The following is a 26,098-nucleotide window of genomic DNA, read 5'->3' as shown; positions in this document are numbered from 1 at the left end:
AGATCTGCAGAGGCAGAGAGCAGATGCGTGGCGGGCAGGGGCTGGGGGAGGGGAGAATGAGGAGTGCCTGAGGGGTGTGGGGTTCCCATTTGGGGTGATGAAGAAGTTCCAGAACTTTTTCTCTCTCAGCGGTGACAGTTGCATGCCATTGTGTATTTAAAGTCACTGAATTGTGCACTAACATGGTTGAAATGGGACTTTTTTTGGGGATGGAATTTCGCTCTTGTCCCTCAGGCTGGAGTGCAGTGGCACAATCTCAGCTCACTGCAACCTCCACCTCCCAAGTTCAAGGGATTCTCCTGCCTCAGCCTCCTGAGTAGCTGGGATTACAGGCACGTGCCACCACGCCCGGCTGATTTTTGTATTTTTAGGAGAGACAGGGTTTCACCATGTTGGCCAGGCTGGTCTCAAACTCCTGACCTCAAGTGATCCACCCACCTTGGCCTCCCAAAGTGCTGGGATTACAGGTGTGAACCACTGTGCCCAGATGAAATGGAGCAACTCCAGTCCCCTCCAGCTGCTCTCTCCTCAGGACGGGTCTCATTTTAGTTCTTCTGGACTCCATCAGACCAGCACATGCCCCAATTTGGGGGTCTGCACAGACACCTCAAGCAGAGCTTGCTCCTGCCCCTTCTCCCAAATCTACCCGTGGATCTACCCAGGGCTCAGATAATTCTCAGAAGGCTTATTCCCTCCGAGACTCTGCCTGGGACCCTGCTCACAGAAGGCTTTCGCGGTATGTTTGATCACTGCTTCCCCAGGTCCCCCATCCCTGTGCCCACCCCCATCCATCAGCCCTGGAATCGCTCCTCTGGTGGCCACTTGGAGCCTTGGTCAGTGCCTTCACATGAGTGGCTGATGCTCCTTGAGGCTATGGCCCACTGCCAGGCTGAAATCCTGCTCCAAGACTTCAGCCCTGCCACCCTCCCCACCCCCACTGACCTCCAGATTCAACTCCTTTCCTGGAGGGCACCCCCTGCGTCTGCGACTTTGTTCCCCACAACTCCCCCTCCCTCCCCGCACCCTACTGCCCCCTCAGCTGTGGACTGGGCTCTCAGGGTGGCTGCCGAGAGCAGGCTGGGATAATGTCTCTGCTTTCTACTTGAGGACCTACGTACACCTGGAACATTTAACTTCACTACACAGGGCAGCAAGGGCAACAAACCCCGGGCAGCGGGTCTCAGGAAGGGTGGAAAAGGGCCTAGTTCACCTGGCCCCTCACCTGCCCCTGCTGCCCTGCCCAGCAGCTTCCCCACTGCATGTTCTAGAGTGGATTGCCGTCCACTCCCTCCCCCTTCCCCTGTATTGAGCGTGAGCCAGGCAGGCCCACTGGCTGCTGCCCCCATGCCCCTCACCCTAGCTGATGCCTGCTATGCCCCCAACCTGGGCTCCTTAGGCACCTAAGAGGCCCCCACCCCTTCTTCTGCCCCACTTGCCTTGGCCCAATGGGCAATGAGGCTGGGCAGCAGGGATCAGTGCAGGACCCCTTGGAGGGACAGAAGCTGGTAGGGCTGCTATCTGGTGGCCAAGGGTGGTCTCTGGCCTTATCTCCAAATAATGGTCTCGGTGTTCCCAACCCATTGAGAGTTTCGATAAATATATACAGCCCAGGTCTCTCTTGAGCCTGGTCTGCCAGCAGGACCTGCAGGGGCTGGTGAGCTGAGGGCAAGGGTGGGAGGTGATGCTCCGAGGTAGAGCTGGGATGGGGCTGGGGACGGGAGACTGGCAGCTGGAACTGGCTTGGAGGCCCGATTTGGGGAGTGGGCTGCCCGAGGCCCACGCTCTGCAGGCTCCAGTTCCTTCAGCTAGCTCATCTCTGAATGCTGTTTGACCACAGACAGGGGATGGAAGGATTTCCCTGGGGAGGGGATTGGAAGGGGCAGTGGGGCTGGGAGGACAGCCTTACTAAGAACTCCCACTGCATAGGGGTTAAGCTTCATGGAGGCCTAGTGTGGCCTCCCCTGGCTTTTCATCCATCCGTGGGTGCCATCAGGCAAGTATCTTAACCTCTCTGGGCTTTATTTACCTTATCTGTTAAACAGAGGTAACAGTCCCTGGCTCATAGGGCAGTGTAAAGAGTCAATGGGATAAACATGTGAGGGGCTAAGCAGCATCTGATGCCTGGTAAACAATCAATAATGATCAGTGTGGCTGTTAGCAAATTGTAGAAAGCATTCCCCTCGGTTTGAAGCAAGTGTGGGCAGCTGAGTTTGAAGTCAGTTGGCAGTTTGGATGAGGTGGCTCTGAGATACCCCTGGGCTGGAGGCCAGTGGCACACTCCCTGACTGGTGTGTAGGGAGGCCCACTGTGGTTGATGGTGGCCCCGGCCGCACTGTTTGAAATGAAGCATCATTTTAAGGAGTGGGGGTGTGGAGGATGTCAGGAAGCTGGGGAAGGAGATGCTGGATCCACAGAACTCTTTTTGCTTCCACCCAGCTGGGCTCGGTGGCTGGACACTGGTGGGGCCATCTTTGGGAATGTCCCATCTTCACGTGGGGCACGTCCCAGATCAGTCCGAGACCCTGAGGCCTCCTTGCTGCCCTCTTGCCACAGAGCTCTTCATTGGCTCTGGCCTCCCAGAACCCAAGCCCCAAAGACTTCAGTTCACTGAGGGGTGAAAAAAGCCTTAGACTTGGAACCAGACCTTCAACCTCAGGGGAGCTACCAGGCCTCAGTTTCCCTGGCTGCAAAACAGGCGGGTTACTACCTCTGTGGGCTAGTGGAGGATTAGAAGACAAATGTTATAAGGACATTTGTGGATGGCAAAGTAATCTACAATACCCACAATGAAAGTATTAGTCTATGGATTCAAAACCCACCTCACCCGCTAACACATGGTTTTCCCAGTCTGACTCCCCTCCCAGTCCTGGTCCCAGGAGAGCTGAGCCATCAGTAGCAGGGGGCTAGAGAAGGAGGCCTGGAGGTGAAGCTGAGGACCTCTGGGCAGGGGCTGTGCTGTCACACTAAGGGACGGGGAGGGGGTGGCCTGAACTGGAAAAAACAGTGGGGTTTTGCCTCCACTGCTGTTCTGTGCCCATGAAGGAGGATGTCAAGGAGAAATGGGCTTAGGTGGGGGTAGCATTAGGGGACCGCAGCCTTTGGGCATGGTGTGGAGAGAAATTCTTCTAGGCATGAGGTCTTTCGGGTCTTGGAGGGTCTCCAGTGACCCTCCCCCACCACTGCAGCTTGGAGGGCCCCCAGTAGCTCCCCCAACTCTGTGTAGTCGCATGTGTGTTTTTCGGCTCATCATACCCCACTCACTCCCACAGGGGCCTCGCCACCCCAAGCCGAACCGGAGCAGAATGGCCCAGATGCCCGGCCTCAGGGACGCCTTGTCTGCGCCGAAGCCCAGAGCGCACGTCTGCCACGGGACACAGAACACTCTGGGCCTCTGGGCTGCAGGTGCTGAGGCTCAGATGTCTCTGGCTGTGCCCTGAAGCAGCCCCTCCACCCTCAGAATGGGAGGGGAGCCCCAGGCTCCATCTGCCTGCCCAGGGATTCCGCCTCCAGCTTCTCGGATGACCCCCAGACTTGTCTTGGAGCTGTCCTCTTGGTGGCCTTCCAGAGCCAGAGGCTCTGAGCTTTGTATTTTTTGGGGTATCGGGGGTCCCCCCTGGGGTGGCTGCTCATCTCCCTCTCACCCAAGGCCTAGCACAGTGCTAAGCACACAGTAGGTGCCCAGAAGGTGCCTGGCAGTGAGAGCTGCCAGGAAGCCCACGCAGGAAAGCGGGGTGCGGCCAGGCTGCGCTTACGCACACTTCCTGGTCTGTACCATCCCTTCCCTGTCTCCCCCCCACCCCCACCCTCTCAGCTCCTCCACCCCTGGGGTGTGCCCCCCATCCCATCCCCGCCGGCACTGTCTCGGGAAAGCCTTGCCTTCTCATGTCTCTGCCTTCACTGGGTGAGAGGCAGATTTGGGAAAGCCGTCTCCGTTGTGGCCATTAGAGACTCAGGTCACTTCTGGTCTCTCCAGGCAGCCAGGACCCTTTACTTGGCTTCTCTCCACTTCCCACAATACCCTCAAGTTGCTCTGGAAGCCTCCAGCCTGCCTCTGTCATGGTGCTCCCTGGGTCCTCCACCCCATCTCTCTACTTCAGGGCACAGAGCTTGGAGAATTGGCAGAGCAGAGTACCCCACAGGGCCTTCAAGGATATCCTTAGCTACCCCCGAGCCCAGGCCCTTCCCAGTGAAACCTGCCCTCCCTCAGCAGGTGCCGCGGGGCTCCTGGCACTGCGTTGGCTTTGTCTGTTCCTGGTGTCCTGACGCTGCAAGCTCTTGTGTGCGCCTGGGTGCACAAGTGCACATGTGCATACATACGCCCCACCCATGGGCTCTCCTCCCTGGTTAGAGAGACCCAGAGACAAGGCCCGGGCTTCAGTGGGGCCCTGTGTCGAGTTCTGGTGTTCCACCCACACCCCCTGCCCCTCCAATGCAGCACACACTGGCTTCCACCCACCTGCGCGTTTCTGTGCCTGAGAACTCGCTCTGGCCCTCTGTAGCCTGATGTGGGAATGCAGAAGAGTTCATGTCCCCCTGGGAGCAGCCCTCAACCCACAGCTGATGGGAGATGGTGGATAAATACCCCAGCTCCCTCACCTGTTGGGTGGGATGAGGGAGGGCTTCCCCAGCGGAAGGGAGCTCCAGGCACCCGCAACAGTGTTGGAATGTTGGTCCTGCCCCAGAGGCCACCCAGGGCTACAAGCTCCAGCTCAGAGTTGGGGGCACTGAAGCCAGCAGGCAGGGGAGCCCAAGAGCGTGCTGCCCACATCAGAGCAGCACTGGCCAGGGCTGGGACATACCTCTCTTGCTCACAGGCTACTGTGTCCCTCTCTAGCCTCCCCGCTTTCCCCTGCCTTCCTTGCCTGGCTTCACTCCCTGTTGCCCTCTCTGTACTCCCCTTCCCTCGAGTTTGCACAAGAAACCTCAGGGTCTCAGGGATGGTCTCTTGTGGTGCCCAAGCGGAGATAGCTGCATTTCTGGCCTGTCCGGTGGCCCAGCACCCTAATTCTGCTTCCCATTCCTCAGCTCAGCTCCTGCCCAGGGCTGGGACACACTCCTGTCTCCTTTGTTCCTTCCCCTGACCCATGGTGTGCCTCCTCTGCATCCTTAACCCTGGTCCTCCTCTCCCTCTACTTGACCTCCTCACAACAAGCTGTCCCTAACTAAGGGGGCCCTGGCCAGATCCACCTGTTCCTCGAAGCCCTCCCTTCTGCCCTCACCCCTCTCCTGGCCCTCGGGGGCTCTCCTGGCACCATCCTTGCCGGGGTGAGAGTGGGGTCAGGTTTCCCAGCAACACAGCAACCCCTGAAAGCTGGGAAATGGCTCCCACTTCTGTGAGACACCCTCTCCATCCAGCCCCCTGTGGAGTCCAGGCCTTCACAAATGCTGGTTGAAAAGATAAATATTATTATTTATACCAGCCACCCGCCTCACAGCCGATACCCTCATCTTCTAGTGCCCCCCAAAGCCCTGCTCTGGCTGTCCAGTCCCTCTGGACATGGGCAGGTCAGTGGGGGCTGTAGCCAGTCCACACCTAGAGTGTAAGCAGCATGTTGTCCCAAGAGCCACTTGGGCAGGAGCCTTCTCCTGGCTTGTTTAGCTAGTGGTCCTGCCCCAGAGGCCATCCGGGGCTACAAGCTCTGCCCCAGAGGCCGGGGCTGGGACACCCCTGGCTCTTGCTCACAGGCCACTCTGCCCCCTCCAGCCCCCTCTTCTCACAAAAGAGGAAAAGGGGCAGGAGGTGACTGGTGTGGGGTGAGGGTACTGCCTGTGGTTAAGTGAGGGGAAGCTGGCCTGGCCTGCAGGGTAGTAAGTGTTCAGGATGAAGGCAGCGAGGCAGGGCATTGCTGGTGGCAGTGCCACAGTGTCAATGAGGTTCTGGAGGCCTGGGGGGTGACTCTAGTGCTGTGGCCACACGTCTGACGATGACACCTGACTTCTGTCTCCAGGGTTCCTGAGCGAGGGCCCTTGGTTCCCAGTGGTGTCGGAAGGCATCACTGAGGTCCAGAGGCGTCATCGTGGTGAGTCAGAGGCTGTCACGAGTTGCCCGTGATGCCCCGGGGCAGCAAACGGCCTCCCCACAGTTGCCGAGGGCAGCCCCAGGTCCCAGTGGGCTGGACTTCTTGTGCTCTGGGAGAAGACAGCCTTGGAGGGACGCGCGTGCTGCTGTGGGTGTCTAGCAGCCCATTTCCATTCATTTCCACGTCCCTTCTCCACGGAGGACTGGGCAGGGAAGCCAGAGGCCCCGGGACTGGCCCAGTCCTGTAGATGACTTTCCACTCATGAGCTACAGTCCTGCACAGCTGCAGGGGGAGAGTGGCCCCCCAGGCTGTCAGTGCCAGCTGCTCCTGGGGGAGTGGGCATGAGACCTAACAGGTCACGTCCACAGGCAGGGTGGTCAGGGAGCCTGGCCATCATCCCCCCAGACACAGCTCTTTGAGGGCTGCTCCATGACCTGCCAGCTCAGACTGCTGTGGACTGCTTGATGCTGTGAAAGCTGACACGGGTGGGGGAGGTGGGGATGGACATGGCGCGGGCCACTCGGGCACGGATCGAGTGCTTGTCCTGCCACCGGTGCCATCTCTTCCGGATGGCAGAGCGGACCTGTGGGCACAGGAAGGAGCATGACATCTGAGCCTGGCGCTCAGGACCCCCTCCCTCCCCTGGGTCGGCATGAGCAGCTGTGCAGGTAAGAGGCTGTGCAGGTCAGCTGAGTACACAGAAGTCCTCAGGAGGCGATGGCACTCACAGCCTTAACATGGCTGCTTTGCATATTTGCCGGAACAGGTTTCTCAAATGTCCTGGGGAAGGGGCACCCTTTTCTAACCCACACGAAGACACCATATGGCCTTTGCCATCAAGGCTTCCTGCTCTCAACCCACACATATCCCCTGCCCAGGGCTCAGCCCTTCCTGGTTGTCACAGGCTCATCAAAGATACTGGAGCTCTGGCTTCCAGCCTGGTGCCAGCGGCCTCTGAGAGCAAAGGAGAGAGCTGTCACTGTGGGAGTGGACAGGTGGGAGGGGCCGGCCTGGGGCTCCCAGCAGCATCCCCCTAGGGACCTAGGAGGAACAGGGAGGGAGGGAGCCAGCCCTGGGAGGGGAGGAGAAGGCTCTAGACTATCACCAGCCCCAACAGGCCTTGCAGCCCTGAGCCCCGCCGCAGGGCCCCCAGGTCCTCACCTCACTGTTGAGGAAACAGTAGAACACAGACACAAAGAAGCCCTGGGGAGGAGAGAGGAGGCGTCAAAGGTCGGTCACAGGTGTTGCCCACCCAGCCTCTGGGCTGCCCCTTGCTTCTCCCTGGCCTCCTACCCTCCAGGCATCTGCTTGGGAGAATCCCCACCCAAGGAGGTGCCAGTGTGCCCCTCCAGGGCTGTACCTGGAAGGATTCCAGGAAGGAGTTGAAGTAGATGAAGACGACCCGGGAGACCTCATCCTCCCCGGGATTGACGAAGAACAGCATGTAGGTGATGCCCAGGAGGGGCAGCAGCACCAGAGTGGCTTTCACAGCCTTCCTGGGGTGGGGCAGGTGGGGAGGCTTGGAGTCATAGCCCACCCCAGGACTGGCTGCCCGCTGGCTCAGCAGAGGGCCAGGTCGGGGGAGGGAGTGGCAGGTCTCTGGCACGTGAGAGGCATGGGGAGCAGGGGTTTCATCAGGGGGAGGCCTGGGGGAGGTGGTCCCCGGTTACCTGTACTGAATGGTCTCAGACGTGGTGGATGCCCGGAGCTTGGTCATGAGGATGCGGACGATATTGAAAAGGAAGATGAAATTGATCTGCAATTTGAGCACACCAGCGGGCTGGAGTGTGCAAGAGGCTGGGGACCCAGGCTTCTCAGTTCTGGCCTCTCTGGCCTCAGTGCTCCTGCTGTTCTCCCTCCGCCTCAGGAGCAGCTGCACATCCCTGGCCCATGCCCCCTCCTTGGGTGGCCCCCACCTCTAGGCAGAGGGGTCCTTTCTGTCCACGGTTGGCATTGATCGCCCCTCCCCACTGGGCCCTGTCTCCTGCCCCTACCCAGGTTCTTACCAGCAGGACCAGGATCATGGGGCCCTGGTAGATATAGTCGGTGTACACCCCAGGCCTTTTGCCAAACCAGCACCTAGAAGGCCACAGAGGAAAGGGGAGGAGTCATCATCTGCATCTGCCTCGGTGGCATGGGGAGGGACAGTGCTTGACCAGGATAGGACTGGGGCTGGAAGCCAGGAGGTAGACGTCCCAATTCCAACCCTGGCAGAAGGTCAAGTCACTTGATCCCACTGCCAAGCCTCAGTTGTCCCATCTGCAGAATGGACAGCATCCTCTGTGATGAGATGCAAAGTTGGAAGCAAGCATCGGGGCAGGAGGCAGACAGTGGGAAAGACTGCGTGGCCGGGAACGGGCGTGAGCTCAATACGCAAGCTGCATCCTTGGCTCCTCCTCACGGTCCCCTGGCTGTGGCTGAGGCCCAGCATGTCCTCTGGGGGGCTGCTGGTGGGAGTGGTGCCATACCTGTCACCCAGTGGGCACCCAGCAGTTCTCAGTCTCAGCCTGAACCTGTCCAATCGCAGCCCGAACGACCTTGAGAGGAACATCTGCACAGGTTCTACCTGCTGCAGGGGGTAACTGCTTTGCATTTTCCTGAGCGTCCCTCCAGCAAGCTCCAGGGAGGCCTGGGGAGTGGGTGGGGACCAGACAAACTGGAAGCCCTTATGTCCTCGTGGGTAAGAAGACCCCCAGTGGCTAGATCTCATAAGCCAGAAATTGAGATTTGTATACGAAACCTTTGGATTTTTTAAAGCTTGGCCACAAAATCGAGTTTCCAGAAAACACCCTGCCGGCCACACACAGCTTCTGTGGGCTGGGTCCAGTCCTTGAGCCTCTGGTCTGCAAGTTCGTTTCTGCTTTCTCACACCCAGATCCCCTCTGTTGCAGTGTTGAATTTTCACCACCAGGTGGGGCTTCAGAGCCGCTCAGACTCACTTTCTCCTTTAGCCCAAACAGTTTTTGTTTTGCTTTGTTTTTTGAGGCTTGTGGAGTCTCGCTCTGTTGCCCAGGCTGGAGAGCAGTGGCACGATCTTGGCTCACTGCAACCTCTGCCTCCTGGGTTCAAGAGAGTCTCTTGCCTCAGCCTTCCCAAGTAGCTGGCACTACAGGTGCGCACCACCACACCCAGCTAATTTTTGTATTTTTTTTTAGTAGATATGGGGTTTCACCATGTTGGCCAGCCTGGTCTCAAACTCCTGACCTCAAGTGATCCGCCCGCCTCGGCCTCCCAAGGCCTCAGCTAGCCTGAGTCAGGAGGGAGTCAACCTCCTAAACACGCAAGATAATCTTCCAGGTTCCTTCGTCAGCCCAATGCCATGCAGGCCCCCTCCCCTCCGTGGGGTGAGGAGAGGGCTTGTCACTGTGGTGGAGGCCACTTGGACGCCAGGTCAGTCAGTCAGATAGGTTCCTGGGAACACCTGTTTGGCAAACAAGGTCCTGGGGCTCCCCTGCCATCCACGTCCACCTTTTCTGCCCCCCTCTCTCTCAGTGGTTCTCAATCTTAGCTGCACATTAGAATCACCCGGGCAGTTTTCAAGAATTCTGGGTGCCAGGCCACACCCCAGACTAATTACACCTGACTCTCTGGCGGTGAAGCCTGGGCACTGGTACTTTTCGAAGCATCCCAGGTGATTCTAATGTGAGCCAAGGCTGAGCACCACTGCAGCAGAAATCAAGTTTCCAGGCACGACTGGAAACACCTGAGTCCGTTTCATAAGGAACCAAAGAACTTCAGAGCTGGAAGAAGCCTCTGGGATCATCTAGGTCCACTTCTGTTAAATTCACGGACTCTTCTATTAAGATGTCTTAATATTACGAGAACACATTTATACAGCATTTGCTCTATGTGCCAGGTCCGATTCTAAATGCTTAATATAGATGGACTGATATCACCCCACAACAGCCCTTTGAGGCAGTATGTCCATTTTATAGATGAGGAAACTGAGGCACGCTGCAGTAATCCGTCCAAGGTCACACAGCTATTTAATGACGGAGCCACGATTCTGAACCTGGGCAGTCTGGCTCCAGGCTGCTTCCTGTGTAAGCTCAAGGCAGATAAAGGAGGCTGGATCCTGCTTGTCCAGTCCCACCCAGGCAGAGCACAGGCAGGGACCCTCTGAATGAGTCCAACCCCCCAGATCCCTCCCTTTACAGATGCAGAAGCCATGGTCCTGAGGGGAAAGCCAGCATGGCCCAAGGCCCTTGGGAGTGTCACCAAGCTAGGCTGGGAGCCTAAACCTTGGGGGCAGGAAGGGAAAGGAGGTGACTTACTTCTCATTGTCGTAGTACAGCTTCCCAATGGCCCAGGCCACAATGATGGGGAAGGGCACACCTGGGGGAGAGATGGGCTGTCACAGAGCCCTCAGCGGGGGCTGGGGGATGTGGGCCTGGAGGACCCCAGTGCAGCCCAGGCTCCAGGCGGTCTAGGGTTACCCAGGGTGGATCTCAAACTCACACACCTCCTTCAAGGTGCTCCTGCTGCCCCCCACCCCCAAGAGGAGCAGAGGGCTATGGCACACACCCCACTGCCCCAACCCGACCTCCATCCCTCAGGCCCCCCAGCCCTCTGGCCTGAGTCTGGGTGAGGAGACGGCAGCACGGTGGCTGCCACTGCCCAGGCTGGGGTGGTGGCTGCCCAGCTCACCCCAGCCGATGCAGATGAACATCCACTTGCGCAGCCGGTCGGTGGAGTAGGTGAGCACGATGGCTGTGTGCAGGTAGCAGCCCTCACCGAACATCCAGAAGAAGTTGGTCACATGGAAGTAGTTGTAGGCGGCGGTCACCAACCTGCACCAGCCCTGCCACCCCACCCCCAACCAAAGATGATGATAAGGGGCAGGGGCAGCACCAAACCCTGGCCCTGGGCCTCCCCCAGGCAGGACGGGGCACACCCTGGGATCCCACTCCTGTTCTGTGGGCTCCTCCTCTGCAGGGCAGGCCCACCTGGGCCCCTTCTCTGACGTGGGTTTGGCCTGACCTGCTCCCCGCTCCCCTGCCAGGACGCACCACGTTGCTCTGGTGGACCTCAGGGCTCATGGTTAGCTGCACCACGAACCAGGTGGCGTTGCGCAGGATGAAGGCGGAGATGAGGTTCCAGTGGATGATGTTTCGCAGGCACCGGATGCTCCTGGTGCAGCAGGGCAGGTGGATGATGGGAGCGACAGGAGAGAGAGGATAAGGGGCAGGCCACCCACATCACCCCAACCCAGATGTGTAGATGAGGAAACTGAGGCACAGGGTAGGGCTGACTGGCCAAGTCACACAGGGAAGTGACAGCAAGGCTCTCCTAATGCCCCATGGAGCCCTTCCTGCCTGCAACCCACCCAGACAAAAGCCCCAGGCTCTGCCTGGCACTCCATGGACCAGGGCAGCTGGCTTCCTGGGGATGCCTGCTTCCCCTGGGGGTGCCTTCCACTCCCTGCCATTCCAGGATGGACAGTCACAGGGGTCAGCCTTGCTCCCAGCCTCCAGCCCTGATGCTCGGCTCCTGATCCCAACCATCCCCATCCCTGGCTCTGCCACCTGCATCCTTGGCGGTAGTGCTAGGGCCCATGTACTTTCGAACCTGAAATGGGGCACCACTCCATGGAGCCCCCACCTCCAGGGTTCCATCTGCCTGGTCACCCCAATGGGTGCAGCCCGTCCTGGGTGTGGGTGACATAAAACAAGCTTTGTCCCTCCCCACCATTCCAGCAGCTACTGCGGAGGGGGCAGAGTGGCTCTGCCAGATGTTCCCGGAGACCTGAGACTCTCGGATAAGCCAGGCCCTACCACCCTCTCCCAGCAACCCCCACCCCGACCTCGAGCTGCTCCTCTCACTTCTCCACCCTGCTCCTGCTCTAGGGCCGGGGGACAAGAGGACGCAGTGCTGGGGTCTTCTCACCTGAGCCGCAGGAAGAGGACAAAGGCCACCAGGAGGGCCACCAGGGAGATACAGTGGCCCAGGTAGTTGATGATGACTGCGACATGGTAGTGCACCTTGCTTTTTTTCTGGAGCAGGAGAGAGGGGCAGAGGTGAGCTTTCTGCACAGCCATGCCCTTGCGCCTGCTGGATGGGAGCCGCTCTATGAGGACATTGCCTGGGGGTGGCTGGGACGGAGCAGGTCATGATCTCAAGGGCCACTCCCCCTTCCTGAGTACCTGCTGTGGGTCAGGCCTCGCTGCAGAGCAATGCTGTCCAGTTTGAGGCTCTGTCTGTCCCTGAATCCCATGCTCTGTTCACTGCTCTGTGTTGTGTCTGAGTCTCCACATCACGTGGGATTCCCCACTCCACACGGACGCCCCCTCTGCACGCATAAGCGTGTGTGGCCGGCTCACAGGTGCGCCCTCACAGTCGCATCTGCCCATGCTGCCACCCGGTCGGAACACCAGGTGGACCTCTCAGCTGCAGAGACACCAACCTCCCGGGATTTATCTTCTCCACCCATTTCTGAACTGAGTCACTACCGTCTCGGCCGCCCTTGAATCCCTCCTGCTGCAACGCCGCCTGCTCCTGTGAGCGAGGAGGGGCCGGGCAGCTGCTGGGCTCTGGCATCCACAGAATCAGCCGAAAGCACAGAACAGTCTCCTTAGGCTCCATAACTCACTTTCCAGGGCCTTCCCCATCCCTGGCCCAAGGGGATCTGTGCAAAGTGAGCAGGATCCTCTCCCAGGACTGGAACACATTCCCCGGGTTTATTTCCTAATGAATTTAATATACTGATGGAGGTCACTGCCCTCCTCTTTACAGCAATCTTAAGTTCCAAGAGTGATGAAGCCTTCCCATTTACAGAGGATTTTCATATCTGTTATCGTCTGAAACCATCAGGGCAACCCCACAGGGGGAGCCGGAAGGGCTTCTGGGCTTTAGTTTGTAGGAAAACAGCACAGAGGTTATGTTGACGCACTGGAGGTCGCGCAACTTCAAAACCACCTCTTGCCTGCACGTGCAGACTGGCAAGGTACAAAGGCTGCAAACAGGTCCCCAGCCCATAATAGGGGACTGGCCAGTCCCCATGCCTAGCTCTCTGCAGACTCCTGCCCCAGAGCAAAGCCCCATCCACACTTTTATAGGTCCCAAGAAGCAGGGCCTAGAAACCAAGAGCTTGACACGCAGTCGAACTCCGAAGCAGTTGTGTGAGTGAAGGAAAGAAAGACAGGTGTTGAAAAGCAGGTGGCTTTGGGAAAGGAGGGGTCCCTGGCAGCACCTCCCTCCCTCCCCGTTTCCAGGCTCTGGGGTGGGGCTGAATGATCATGAGGCACAGAAGCGGGTGACATGCAAGCGCCGAGAAGTGGGGAGCTCACAATGGCCCTCATCATCCTCTCAGAGCCACCAAGGAGCTACTCCACAGGCCTTCCTGTTGGAATTACAGAACCCACACGAAACCAGAGGTCAAGTCCAGCCCTATCCACCAGGCATTCCAGGAGGAGCCAAGACCCTATGCCCAGTTCCGCCCAGCCACCAAGGCCCTTCTGAAGGGGCATCCTCATCGGGAACCTCTTAGGTCCGGAGGCTCCTACAGAAGCTCTGTTCTCAGAGCTGGTTTCCAGGCAGAGGCTTTCTGGAACATGGCAGGAAATTACATTAACAACTCCAGCCTCCAAAGGACTGGGATCCAGGGAGGTGTAAACAAAGGCAGGAGAGAGACAGAGGGGAGTGAGGAGAGGGGACCCATCACCCATGCAAGTGGGGGGGTCTCTAAGTGCCTGGCGGCAGATGCCCCAATCCGGAGGCTCCGGAAGATATGCACGGATCACAGGCTGTCTGGAGCTGGTATTTAATATCCTTTTATTAAATTTTCCACAAATCCATGCTGAGAAGCCCCTGGGTAATGACAGCATGTGTGGAGCCGAGCATGGCATGACACCCCGGCCTTGTTCACAGGCCCAGGCTGGGCGGGAGGGCACAGTGTGCAGGCAGACCATTCACTGCCACCTGCCAGGCCCCACCTCGCTCCTGAGTCAGGCCGCACCAGGCCCTTGGGGTTGGAGTGGGGAGGAGTCATCTATTAAGCACCTGCTGTATGCTGAGCATTGTGCCAAGAGCTCTGCAGATGCCACTGCTTTTCTTTCCCACAGCTGCCCTTGGAGACTGCTCCTCTCATCCCAGTTCTTCCCGTTGAAGAGACTGAATAATTGGCCACGCCATGCAGCCGGCATCTGGAACCTGAGTCTGCCTGGCTTTGAAATCCCTCTTTTCCTGGTTTCCCAGGGACATTTCTTTTTTTGGGTGGGGGAGGGATGGAGTCTCACTCTGTCGCCCAGTCTGGAGTTGTGCAGTGGCAGGATCTTGGCTCACTGCAGCCTCTGCTTCCTGGGTTCAAGTGATTCTCCTGCCTCAGCCTCCTGAGTAGCTGGGATCACAGGCATGCGCCACCACGCCCAGCTAATATTTTGTATTTTTTGGTAGAGATGGGTTTTCGCCATGTTGTCCAGGCTGGTCTCGAACTCCTGAGCTCAGGCAATCCACCTGCCTTGGCCTCCCAAAGTGCTGGGATTACAGGCGAGAGCCACCGTCCCCAGCCCCCTGGGAGATTTCTGGGGGGACAAGCAGGAATTGAAAGCAGAGGCACTCTCTGGGGTGGTCTCGCTCCATTTTGGGCCCAGGAACCTCGGGGGACCTCCTGCCAGGAGGATAGCACCCATGAGGGCTTTTCCCCAAGAGCCTGAGAGGGAGAATCGGGCGAAACCATTCCCGGAGGACAGAGTCTCAGCGTGGCTCCCTGAGCAGTCGGGCCCGGGCCAGGTTCAAGCCCTCTCTCTTATTGGTCACATCAGCATGATGCAACCTGAGAAACAGCTTGAGAAGACAGCTGGAGAGACAGCCTGAGGGATGGCTGCCGATACCCTGAGACAAATACGTCCTGCGTCACCCAGACAGAAGCCAGTGACACTGTGACATTTCCAATAACAACCAAAGTTCTGGACAGCATTATTTAGAGAGACAGCAAGGCCTTAAAAGGCACCTAGAAACACCCTGAGAGGTGGCCAGTGACACCTGGAGAGGAGAGTCAGCAGCACCCCCAGGGACAGCCAGTCACACACCAACCGACGGCCACAATAACAGCAATGCAGCTGGGATGTCCAAAGGACAAATGGGCACAGCTACCCCTGGGGCCCTGACCAGCACTCCCTCTCCGTCCAGTCTGGAGACCTGAGACCAGCAGGCACCCCGCCCTAAGGAGGGTGGCACAGCATGGTACTTGGCAGAGGCCACTCCGCTGTACCCTCAGTGACCTGAATTGAATAAGCAATTAGTGCGCGGCTGACTCTGACACCACCTCGTCCCAGGTGCTGCAGTGCCAGACCCGTCCCGATGCCTCTCTGGGATGGTGGCAATGAGACCTCCCTTCCAAGCTCCCGCCGGTGCCCACTCCATTCTGGCACCTCCTCTCCACTGAAGTTGCCAGAGCTACTCCTCTTACCCCACAGCGGGCACTCACTCCAGTCCCTCAGTCCTCAAAGGGCAGCCCCTGGCCCAGCAGCAGCACACAGAGGAGCTCGCAGAGATCTCGAGGAAAGTGGAATGTGTGCCCTACGCTAGGCCCACGGAATCGGAGCTTCGTTTTAGGAAAAAGCACCTATACAGTTCAGAAGCCCTGGTCCAACCACTGCCCACCTCTCCCCAGACGGTGAGCAATGAACCTTGGCCCACAAACCCAGACCCCAGATTCCATTTCATGTGCCACCAGTGCGCCCTCCCAGACTGCGCCTGAGGCCCAAGCTCCTGTGCTCAGCAGAGTGTGGGGAAAGGGAATAGAGTGTGTGCAAGTGTCGGGTGGGTGGGGGAAGGTCGGACAGTGGGGAAGGGAGTGAACAGTAGTGGAGGGAGGTGGTGGGGGGAGGAGAGGGTGCGGATACGGGGAGCAGGTGTAGGGGTTGTAATGGGGGCTCAGTGCCATCCCCGGGCCAGCCATGCATGCAACAGGCTCCCCAGTTGCGGGCCTGTTCCCTGGTGGTGCTGGCTGCGGGCAGATCTCCTGGGGTGCCTGGCCTTGGGGTGCCCTCGCAAGTCCCATTTCACAGGCGGACTTCTGCGAATCCATTATCTGCAATACCCCAGGGCGCTGGAGCTTAATTAGGGCTTAGCCCAGGCCCAGAGCTGAGAAACCTACCACTCAATTAATTGGATACTTTCCTCTGCAGTTCTGGGAGGGGTCTGGCGAGGCTGGGGGCTGGCAGAAGGGAATGGCATTTTCACTAATTAAATGAATCGATTACCCAGAGTGCTAGGCACCAGGCCAGCAGGGGCTGCAGAGGAAACAGGCGGCAGAGCCAGGCTTGGATGGGCTGGGGGGTGGGGCAGGTCACTCCCCCAGGTGTACATTACAACCTCCCCTGACCTCACAGGGGAGATGAGAGACAGGGGGCGGCAGGTGAATGGAACATCTCCCATAGGCCAAGACAGGCCAACACCACCCTTCCATCCCCTGAAGGCAGAGATCTGAATTCCTGGCCACCAGTTTCGGGAACTCGGTGGGGTTAAGTTGCCTCCTCTAGGTCATGCAGCAGGTTCCCGTTGAAACCCAAACCCTAAGGTCTGTGCTATTCCCACTGCAATGCAAAGAGCGGGCTGATGAGACCGGGCTCCTGATCCTCTTCCTTGTCCTAACCCTGCTGGTGGAGAGAGGGAGAGACCCCTGTCCTGGCAGGGGTGGGCGTTGCAGGGCCGGCCGAGGGTGGCTAACCTACTGCCCTTGAGCCTTCGAAGGGTGCTGGGGAAAACGGGGGCTGCCGAGTGTCCCCATCAGCCAACTGAAAGGAAGGGGCTTACATTAGAGCAGGAGAGACAGGTGAAGACCCCGCCCTGACCCTCAGGAGGGTTGAGTGCAGGGCGTGAGGCTGGGACAGACAGTGCGGCCTGCAGCCTGACCTCGTGGCTTAGCTGTACCTCCTCAACACCATCCCTCTCTGGCATGGCGTGTGGTCCTGAGTCGCCGACAGCACTGACCCGCTCTTTTGAGCACCAGCCCCGTTTCCTTTCCTCCCACCTCCTCTACTGTGTGCCAGGCTACGGATTCCCCACATCCCTGAACGGTCTTGCCCGCTGCCACTCCCCCAGCCAAGGCCATCTCCTCTGGCCCAACTAAGTCTCCTAACCTGGAACCCCACCTCCTTCCCTCAGTCCAGGAAGAGCCCTCCTTCCAATCCCAGGACTTCCCAGGTGGGCTCTCCGTGTGGGGGCTTAGTAAGCTGGGGGTGAAGGAAAGTGATTCTTTATCCTTAACTTTGTTTCACACAGATACCTGGCAGTGGGCAAAGCAGAGCCTGAGCTCCGAAGCCCTGGGTTCCAGGCTCTGACTTACTCTGGCCATGTGATCTTGTGTGAATCAGTCCCCAATTCTGGGTCCCAGTCTGCCCATCTGTAATGTGAATGGGTTGCACTAGATTAGTTTCTCACTTTTGCCCCATCAGAAGGCTCCCCTGGGGCACTCATGAAAGACAGATTCCCAGGTCCTCCTTGGATGGTGTGATTTCTTAGGTGTTGGGTGTGGCCCTGGGACCTGTATTTGGACAGGTGCTCTGGGCGATTCCATATACTTTTTTTTTTTTTTGAGACAGAGTCTTGCTCTGTCGCCAGGCTGGAGTGCTGTGGTGCAATCTCAGCTCACTGTAACCTCCGCCTCCCTGGTTCAAGTGATTCTCCTGCCTCAGCCTCCTAAGTAGCTGTGATTACAGGGATGCGCCACCATGCTCAGCTAATTTTTGTATTTTTAGCAGAGATGAGGTTTCACCATGTTGGCCAGGATGGTCTCGATCTCCTGACCTTGTGATCTGCCTGCCTCGGCCTCCCAGAGGGCTGGGATTACAGGCATGAGCCACCGCAGCTGGCCACGTTTTTTGGTTTTGTTTTGTTTTTTAATGGAGTTTCCCTCTTTTTGCCCAGGCTGGAGTGCAATGGCATGATCTCGGCTCACTGCAACCTCTGCCTCCTGGGTTCAAGCAATTCTCCTGCCTCAGCCTCCTTAGTACCTGGGATTACAGGTGTGCACCACCACACCCGGCTAATTTTGTATTTTTAGTAGAGATGGGGTTTCACTATGTTGGACAGGCTGGTCTCAAACTCCTGACCCCAGGTGATCTGCCTCTGGACGATTCTTATAACCAGGCGGGTCTGGGAACCTCAAGATGGGAGGGAGAGTCTCCAAGGTCTCTTCCAGCTCTGATCTTTAGGCGATGGGATTCTTGGGACTGCCTAGGTCAGTCCCTCTCTTCCACAATCAGAAGCCCTGGCCCTCAGACAGCCTGGAGTGTCCCCCCTTCTGCTCTTTGACCCCCGCCCTCCTCGGCACTGAGGGAGACAGCGTCGGTGGCAAAGGAGACCGAGGGCAACAGCAGTTCCAGGATAGATATATTTGTGCCTCTGCCAAAAATCACCCTTCAAAGATTATTCATTGCAGCACCATTTGTAATAACTGAGGACTGAGAATAAAGACTGGTTTAAATAAATTATGGTTCATTTTGTGATATTATGCAAATGCAAAGAGAATGAAGATGCTCTTTATGTACTGATATGGAACCATCTCTAAGATAGATGATTATATGAAAAAAGCAAGGTGTAGACAGTGTGCGTAATATGCAACATTCAGGTAAAAACAAGAAAGAATACGTATATATAATTACTCATGTATGCAGAGAATGTCTCTGGAAGGACACTTATGAAATTGGCAAAATGGTTGCCTCTGGGAGGGAATCCAGTGGCCAGGGATGGGGTGGGAGGGGACATTGTATTCCCATTTGTACCTTCTGAGTTCTGTGTAAGCAACATCTGCTCAGAAACATTTAACATTTTAAAAGGCTTTCCAAGGGCTTTTTCAAACTGCACTGCTACCTCCACCCCATCCCTGGTTCCCATACAGCCCCGTGGCTGGAACTGGATGTATCTGTCAGGCGTGTGTGGTGGAAAAGGGTGGGACTCCTGTGACCGAGTCTGGTCTCCCTTTGCACCTCCAGGACAGTCCCATGCCCAGTGCAAGCGGCTGCCTGATGAGCACAGGGGGAAGGAAGGAAGGAACAAGGACCCGTCTCATCACCATCAGAGCTTGCCCAGTGCCCCATTGGTCCAGCCCGCCCTCGAGGGTGCCTGCTCATGGGCCATTTCCAAGTCAACAGCTCCAGCTCCCCAGTCAGCTTCGCTAGGACAGGACCTTGACATTAGCCTCTGGCTCCCTGACTCCAAGAAGCAGGCACAAAACTCTGCTGGGGACCCTGGACCCCCCTTCACATGGGCAGCCTCATTCGGCTCAGCCTCACCTCCTCATTGAGGATCTCCTGGCACTCGGAGTAATTCACGCGGGCGGCCCAGCTGCCATTGGCCAGGCACTCCCGGTAGCCATTGTCTGGAAAAGGAAGAGAGAGGCAGTGATGGCAGGGCAGCCCGGGCCCCTCTCTGGCCATCCTGGCCCAGATGGATGCATCGATGGATCTGTAGATGGCCAGCACAGGCACCTGCTGGCTGGGGGCTGTGGTGTGAAGCTGGGGAGAAGGGCTTCCTTACCACCCCCATCTTCCTGCCTCTTTCTGCCCACTGGCCTCCAGCAGGGGTTGGTGGCTCTCCCGATGCCCACCTGTGGACCTGGCTCTGCCCACTCAAGCTGGCACAGTCATGCCCACAGGACTGGCCCGTGGACAGGCTTGGCCAGCTCCCTGGGCTGTTTCCTTTCAAGTCCTTATGTGGTGGCAGATGACGGGAAGGTGCTCTTCTGAGAAATCTCCTGTTCAGGGGTCTTGTAAGACAGCAAAAAATGGTGAGACCTCATGAGTCAATTTTCACGAGGCTGGGCATGACACGGTGGAAGGGTATGCGGTGACAGCTCACGTGGCAGGTGGCATGACAGGGCTTCTTGTGGTAGAGCCATCTCACAGAGGCTGCCGTGGGAGGTCCTCCCTGGCCGTGCTGCACATGGGGGCTCAGAATTCACGGGTCAGATCTTGGGGAAGGTCCCCAGGGGGGCACTTCTCCATAGCAGTCCTGTGTTGGAAGGTTGTGGTGGGTGGGTGGGGGGAATATCCATGATGGAGGTCTCTTGGACAGAAAATGACAGGTGACAGGCATGTGTGGAGAGATGTCATCACTCAGGTCTGCCACAGCTGCTCCTAGACTGGCCCATGTCACTCAAGGAAGAAGGCAGCAGAGTGGTCCAGGGACATATGGAGGTTCATGCAGTCACCGGCCTGGATTGTGGCCCAGAACCTGTCACCTTCTAAGGAGATGGGGAGGGGCCCTGTGAGTCGAATTGATGTCTGACTTTAGGGCCCTGGGATGGGCAGAGCTGTCCAACGTGTTCCCCTCGCCCTCCTTCCTGCCTACCAGGCTCGAACTCCAGAGTCCTGAAACCCAGCTGGGAAGGGACAGCACGAGTTCTAAATTCCATCTCATCTTCTCTGCTGGCAGAAGTCGCCCCACCCCACCCCGTACCCGGCTCTGGCCTCAGTTGCTCTAAACATGCTTCCTTGAGTTAATTCTGGCTCTGACTCCAGGCAGAACTGCCTGGCAGAGAAATGAAGCCCTGAGCATCTCCCCTGGAGTCTCCCTCACTGTAGGCCTTCCTGTGGCTCCCACTGGCCCTTGGGGCTGGAACAGGGCTGGGAAAGCTGCTGGAGTCCCAGTCCTTGAGTCTGGAGCCCCATGGGGTAGAACCCTGTGAGGGTCTGGAGGCTGGGGCCCTGGGGCCAGCCCAGCTGCTGCTGTGCTGTGTGAGTGACCTCTGGGGACCCTTTCTCATTTATAAAAGGAGGGGCTGGACCAGCTGATCCCCAAGGGACCATCCAGCCTGGGAGCTGCCTCTGCTGGCAGCATCAGGACAAGAGGGTGATGATAGGGAGCCTGTCCTGGCCTCCAGGGCTGAAAGGTAGCCGTGGCCTCTTCTCTCTCGCTCTCCTCCCTTCCATTCCCCTCCTAGGTCCCTCTGCTAAGGAGCTGCTCAGCTACAGCTGGCCAGTGGGAGATCTGGCTAAATGGATTTTTAAGGCTCTTCCATGTCAGTGGACTGCAGTCTCGGGGAGCCTCAGGCCCTTGGGCAGAGTTGGTGAAGAGGCTGCTGATTCTCTCCTAATTGCTAAATGAGGGATGAGTTACTGGAGGGCTGAGGCTCACCCAGCAGGTTTTCAGGGAGGTCTGAGGGGAGGGGGAGGTGAGGAACCACGGCAACCCAGTGTCTCTGTCATGGCTGGGAAGTCCCGGGACCACAGACCGCTCTGAAATACCTCCAAGGAAAGGGGCTTGGGGACAGAGATCTGGTTGGCAGGGGCCCGGGGGTGGTGGGATAGGGTGGGGTGGTTCTTGAGTTAAGAGGCAGCATGGAGTAGTGCTAAGAGTGTGGCCCCTGGACCCAGACAGTCTAGCGTCAAATCCTGGCACTACCTTCCACTAGCTGTGTGACCTTGGGCAAATCCCCCAACTTGTCAGTTTCCTCCTCTGTAAGTTAGAGCCTCTGAACAGCGGCTCCTACTTCAAGAATTGAGTATTTTTAGTTAACATGCATAAGGTGCTTGGAACTGTACCTGGCATGTGATGTTGGCTGTTATTTTTATTTTTATTGTCTTGGAGCTATATTTATATAACCTTACACGAGACTCAGAGCGTGTCACTTGTCCCCATCAAAGGGTACTGGTGGATATTGTGGGAGAAACCCCCTTTGCTCAACACCCTTGCCCGCCTCGGCATGTGAGGGAGAGCCAGGAGTCCCGCCAGAGGCTGCGTCACCCAGAGAAAGCAGGCTTTGATGGGAGAAAGGAGGTGATCCGAAAGAAAGCAGGCCCAACAAGCAGGGAGCCGCTGCCAGGGAGGATGCGACCTCCTTGTCTTTAATTGCTGAGCTGAGCAGTCCTCCCAAAGAATCACGGGAAAATGGATATTTTTGGAAATGCTTCCCATCCCTTTGAAGATCGGATGCAGCAGGAGGGAGGGCATTAGGGAGAAGGCCTAGACGTCCTGGCAGCAACTCATCAGTAAATGGATTAATTAGTGCTTAATGATGAGGTGCAGCTCTGGGTACCCACTTGCGACTGATTGCATGGGCGTGCTCCACCTCATCTGGCGCTGGAGGCACCTGGAAAGGGGTCTTCCAGCCCTGCCCTGACAGATTGACCCCATGTCGAGGGGCCATCACCCCAGCTCCTTTCCTGGGATCACAGAGGGAAGCACACGGGAGCCTAGAGAGCACCACACCCAATCCTCCTACCCATTCTGCAGGTGGAGAAACTGAGGCCCAGAGAAGGTCTGTGCCAAGGGCTCCTTAACCAGCTTCACATGCAGCTGGAATGAGAACCTAGGACTCCTGGCTGCCACTTCAGCCAGGGCCAGCAAGTGAAGCGTGTGCCCAGGCACTGAGGGCTGGAAATGTTTATTTGGAGCATGTCAAGTAACCCTTTGCAACGGGAGTAGAGGGAACTCATGGTGGGTGGTCAGGGCTGGCTGCAAAAGGTGACAGGGCCATGACTACAGAAAGCCGGGCAGGTCCCACCCAGGAGCACGGGCCTGACCGCGGAGGCCACAGGAGAGTGGATTCCAAGTGAAGGAGTGACCGACGCAGATCTGAAACCTGAGGCTGGGCAGTGGCGCTGGGGAGTGGGGGCAGGTAGGGCCAGACACGAGAATCACTCTGGAAGTGGACATGACAGGATCTGGTGCCTCCTCCCGGAAGCCCCTCTGATGTGCAGATGCTGCCTCCTTCCTAGGGGCTCCAGAAGGACTCAGCCCCCAGCATCCTAAGAGTTCTCGTCCCTGGGCTGTGACCCTGCCTCCAGGCTCTGAGACCTCTGATAGATTATTAGCCTCTCTGTGCCTCAATTTCCTTATTATAAGATGGGCCTGACTATATTGGGGGCTGGCCAACTGTGCACCCCTTGGACTGACCTGGCCAAGAGGCCCTTCTTCCTTTCTGCACTTCCTCCCCTTGGTCCCCAAGCCCCTCCCAGTGTGTCTTCTCCCTCTCCCAGGTCCCTCCCACGGCCAAGACATGGTACAGACACACGAGGCTGCTGGATCTGGCTGCCCCAGCCTCCTGCCCGGCCCTGGCCTCCCAGGTCATTCCCTGGGGAGCCACTCTCTGGCTGGGTCTTCCCACTCCTCTCCTGTAGCCCTTAACTCTAAACCCCCAAATCCATCTGGTAGAGGAAAGAGGGGCAGAAGAAGGCATTCTGGAGTTTTTGAGCTGGGAGGCATCTTAGAAGCCAAGCCATCTGGCCCTCTCCATCCTCAGGTGAGGGGCCGAGGGCCAGACAATGTGCTGCGAGGTCACACAGTGAGTCTTGGAGTAAACTACATGGTGTCTGGGCTCACCCCTGTGCCCTCTTGGGGCTCTGAGTTCAAGACCACCAGGACCCAAGGGTACACACAGGAGGCCCCAGTTGCAGGGATCAGGCCCCCAGCCTCCCCTCAGGTAGGTTAGGGCCCCTGGCCCACAGCTGTTGCTCTCTTGATAAGCAGGGACCTGGGTCATTGACAGGAGAGAGCAAATTAATTCTGAGAGTGGCAGGCGGAATAGCAGGGAGCTGCAAAGCCCAGCCATGGGGGTTCTGGGCCTCCGGGGAGCCAGGTGTTTACATGAGGATCAAGTATCCGATGGAGCCTGGGTCAATCCCGTCCTGTCCCCACTCCACCTATGAATCCAGGATGCAAGTTGAGCCCCTGCCTGTGCATCTAAAACTCTGGGTCCCCCGCCTCCTGGCTGGAGGGCCGGGGTAGGCCTCAGAACCTCTCGACTCAGGGTTCTTATCCACACAGCTGGGGCTCGGACGATTCCTGCCCTGCTTCACGGTATTACAGCAGGCTCAAACAGACTAACCTGAAGTTTAATGGCAGAAGGAAGTGCTAGGCAGATGTGGATGCAAATTCCAGCTTCACCCCTTACCAGCTGCCAATGGGGCAAGTTCCCTAACCTCCCTGAGCCTCAGGGGCCTTAGTTATAGGAGGCGTGATAGTGTCTTGCAAGGGTATTGTGAGAATCACCAGTAATGAGCACAGGACACTTGGGAGAATACAGCGCTGACCTTTGGAAAACAGGGGCGATCCCCACAAGAGGTATTACTGTTATTGGCATCACCATTCTTACTTCCCCCACCTCCAAGCTCTCCCCATCCTGTCCCACCTCCCAGCAGATGGTCCACCCTCCACTTCTTCCTTACTTGTGGTGTTGTAGCGGACACCATAGAAAAAGGCAGGGCAGGGCCGAACAACTAGCTGCCCTGCAGGGCTGCGGGGCCAGCAGGTGCCAATGAGGTCCACGGATGCGTTGCACTGCAGTCCTGGGGGCAGAGATGACTGGTAAGGCACAGCAAGATATCCGGCCAAGGCCCCAAGCAGGCAGAGGACATTCCAGAGTTCTGCCCACCTCCCCACTGGTTCCCACTCACACCAACTAGGGAAAGGATGACAACAATGACCAGTGCAGAAATGAGCTCATCCTATGCAAAGAAGACACAAGGGGAAGAAATCTGAATCTGATGCTATGGTACTAGGGAGCCAGCATGGGTTCCAGAGCAGAGGAGGAACAGAAATGGCTGGAGGTGGTGTTAAAAGCTAAGGTCCTGGCATTTAGAAGAAGCTTGGGCATGCTTCTGGTCCCCTGCTCTGTAGCCTGGGGACACTTCCTTGGCCCCTCACATGGTGATAGCTTGGAGCTCTGAGATATCACAGGAACACCCTGGAACAGACCCATCCAACCACTGATCCAGCCCCTCACGTGTCTCTGCAATCAAACCACATCTACCCTGGCCCTGCAGGGAAGAACCAGCTGAATAAAGTTGGCCCTTCTTCCGGCTGGCCTGTTTCTCCTTCCAGCTGGCCTGTTCCTTCTTCCGGCTGGCCTGTTCACCACACTTACTGACCATACATTGTGTGTACTTTGTTCTGTGCAGAGCCCTAGGACAGGACTGACGGAGAAGTGAGCTATGGAGAGGAAAGGGAGGGAGACACCATCTGGGGGAGTGGAAAGGGCACTGAACTGGGAGTCTGGGCCCACGGCTTCAGAATGGGCTGTGCCACTAATTTGCTGTGTGACCATAGGCAAGTCACTTGCCCTCTCTGGGTCCTAGTGTCTTGTCTTCATCTATAATAAAATAAAGTGGTTGAACCAGATCAGAAATTCTTAATCTCAGCCCACTGGAAACTTCAACAGTTCGCAGAGACCCTGAATGTAATGAAAATATTGGTGTATACATGCATTTTAATGGGGAAAGCAGCCCATGGCTTTCATTAGATTCTCAAAGGGGTCTGTGACTCAAAGAGAGATAAACACCCAAACTAGAAAGAGGATGTCAAAGGCCCCTTCCAAATATTTGCTTTTTGGAGGGGAGAGACAGAGAGAGAGAGAGAGAGAGAGGATGTTGGGGCAGAGTTGAGGCCCCAGTGACACTTCAGGAGGGGAGGGCGGGTATGGCCTCCAAAAGGTGGGGGCTGGCACAGTCCTGGCACCCCCTTGAGGCTGCCCCTTCTTTCTCTGCCTTTTAGTGCCTCCCTCTGAGTGAGGCTGGCACAGCAGTCCTCTTCAGCCCTAGTGTCTCCAGGTTAATAACCTAGAATTGGCACAAGCGTGGACGGACAAGCCAGGGAGGGCCAGGAACCATGAACCAGTGCGGGTGGGGGCAGCCTCTTCAGGCTTGGGCCGAGGCCCTAGCAGCTGCCAAGCCCTGGCTGGGGCCCGCCTGCCATCTCCTCCCCAAATTAGCTTGTCCCCAATCTCTCAGGAAACAGCGCTGGGTTAAATTGGCTTCCTTTCCCTGTTGGACTCAGGGCAGTGCCGAGCAGCACTTGTACCAAATGCTGGTTTTTCTTTCTAATCAAAGCTATTCATAGGGCATTTGTGCAAATCAGGACTCAAGGGGCAGAGGTCTTCAGGCCAAGTGGCTTAATTGAAAGAGAAAGAAATCTGGATTGGGGCTTAATGGACACGAGGTGACTGCGGGCCAGGCGGCTGGAGTGGGCCAAGCCCAGGTGCTGTGCCACAGCGGAGTCTCTGTGAATGTCATCACGGAGTGGCGGTGGAAACAGGGGAGTGATGAAGCAGGGCCATCCGAGGCAAGGGCGTGCCAGGCTGGGATTTTAACCTGTCCTAGATCCTGCTGACAGTGTTGAGCCTGGGGACAGGGACTTGG

At 57.3% G+C, this 26,098-nt stretch overlaps 1 protein-coding gene across 7 annotated transcripts in view; it reads right to left on the bottom strand.

Moving 5' to 3' along the window:
• Nucleotides 1–5,386: 5,386 nt before the first annotated feature.
• LOC105468357 (corticotropin releasing hormone receptor 1) overlaps nucleotides 5,387–26,098 on the bottom strand; it is a 50,949-nt gene continuing 30,237 nt past the window's right edge. For 3 of the 7 annotated variants that reach the window (XM_011718492.2, XM_011718471.2, XM_011718463.3), the window contains 11 exons: nucleotides 24,131–24,250; nucleotides 19,256–19,341; nucleotides 11,907–12,013; nucleotides 11,030–11,150; nucleotides 10,668–10,821; nucleotides 10,295–10,355; nucleotides 8,027–8,099; nucleotides 7,691–7,776; nucleotides 7,381–7,516; nucleotides 7,182–7,223; nucleotides 5,387–6,603 (listed from right to left, as the gene is read on the bottom strand). In XM_011718492.2, the coding sequence (XP_011716794.1) occupies nucleotides 6,463–6,603; nucleotides 7,182–7,223; nucleotides 7,381–7,516; nucleotides 7,691–7,776; nucleotides 8,027–8,099; nucleotides 10,295–10,355; nucleotides 10,668–10,821; nucleotides 11,030–11,150; nucleotides 11,907–12,013; nucleotides 19,256–19,341; nucleotides 24,131–24,250 (1,127 nt within the window). In that variant the 3' untranslated portion in view covers nucleotides 5,387–6,462. Of the gene's footprint in view, nucleotides 6,604–6,732; nucleotides 6,975–7,181; nucleotides 7,224–7,380; nucleotides 7,517–7,690; nucleotides 7,777–8,026; nucleotides 8,100–10,294; nucleotides 10,356–10,667; nucleotides 10,822–11,029; nucleotides 11,151–11,906; nucleotides 12,014–19,255; nucleotides 19,342–24,130; nucleotides 24,251–26,098 lie in introns of those variants that run through there. The other 4 variants (XM_011718499.2, XM_011718483.3, XM_011718476.3 and 1 more) reach the window with 3 other exon arrangements.

This window comes from Macaca nemestrina, chromosome 17, assembly GCF_043159975.1.
Source record: "Macaca nemestrina isolate mMacNem1 chromosome 17, mMacNem.hap1, whole genome shotgun sequence".
NCBI classification, from domain to species: domain Eukaryota; kingdom Metazoa; phylum Chordata; class Mammalia; order Primates; family Cercopithecidae; genus Macaca; species Macaca nemestrina.
The sequence above is the reverse complement of the archived record's forward strand: the minus strand, read 5'-3'. Positions and strand labels throughout refer to the sequence as shown.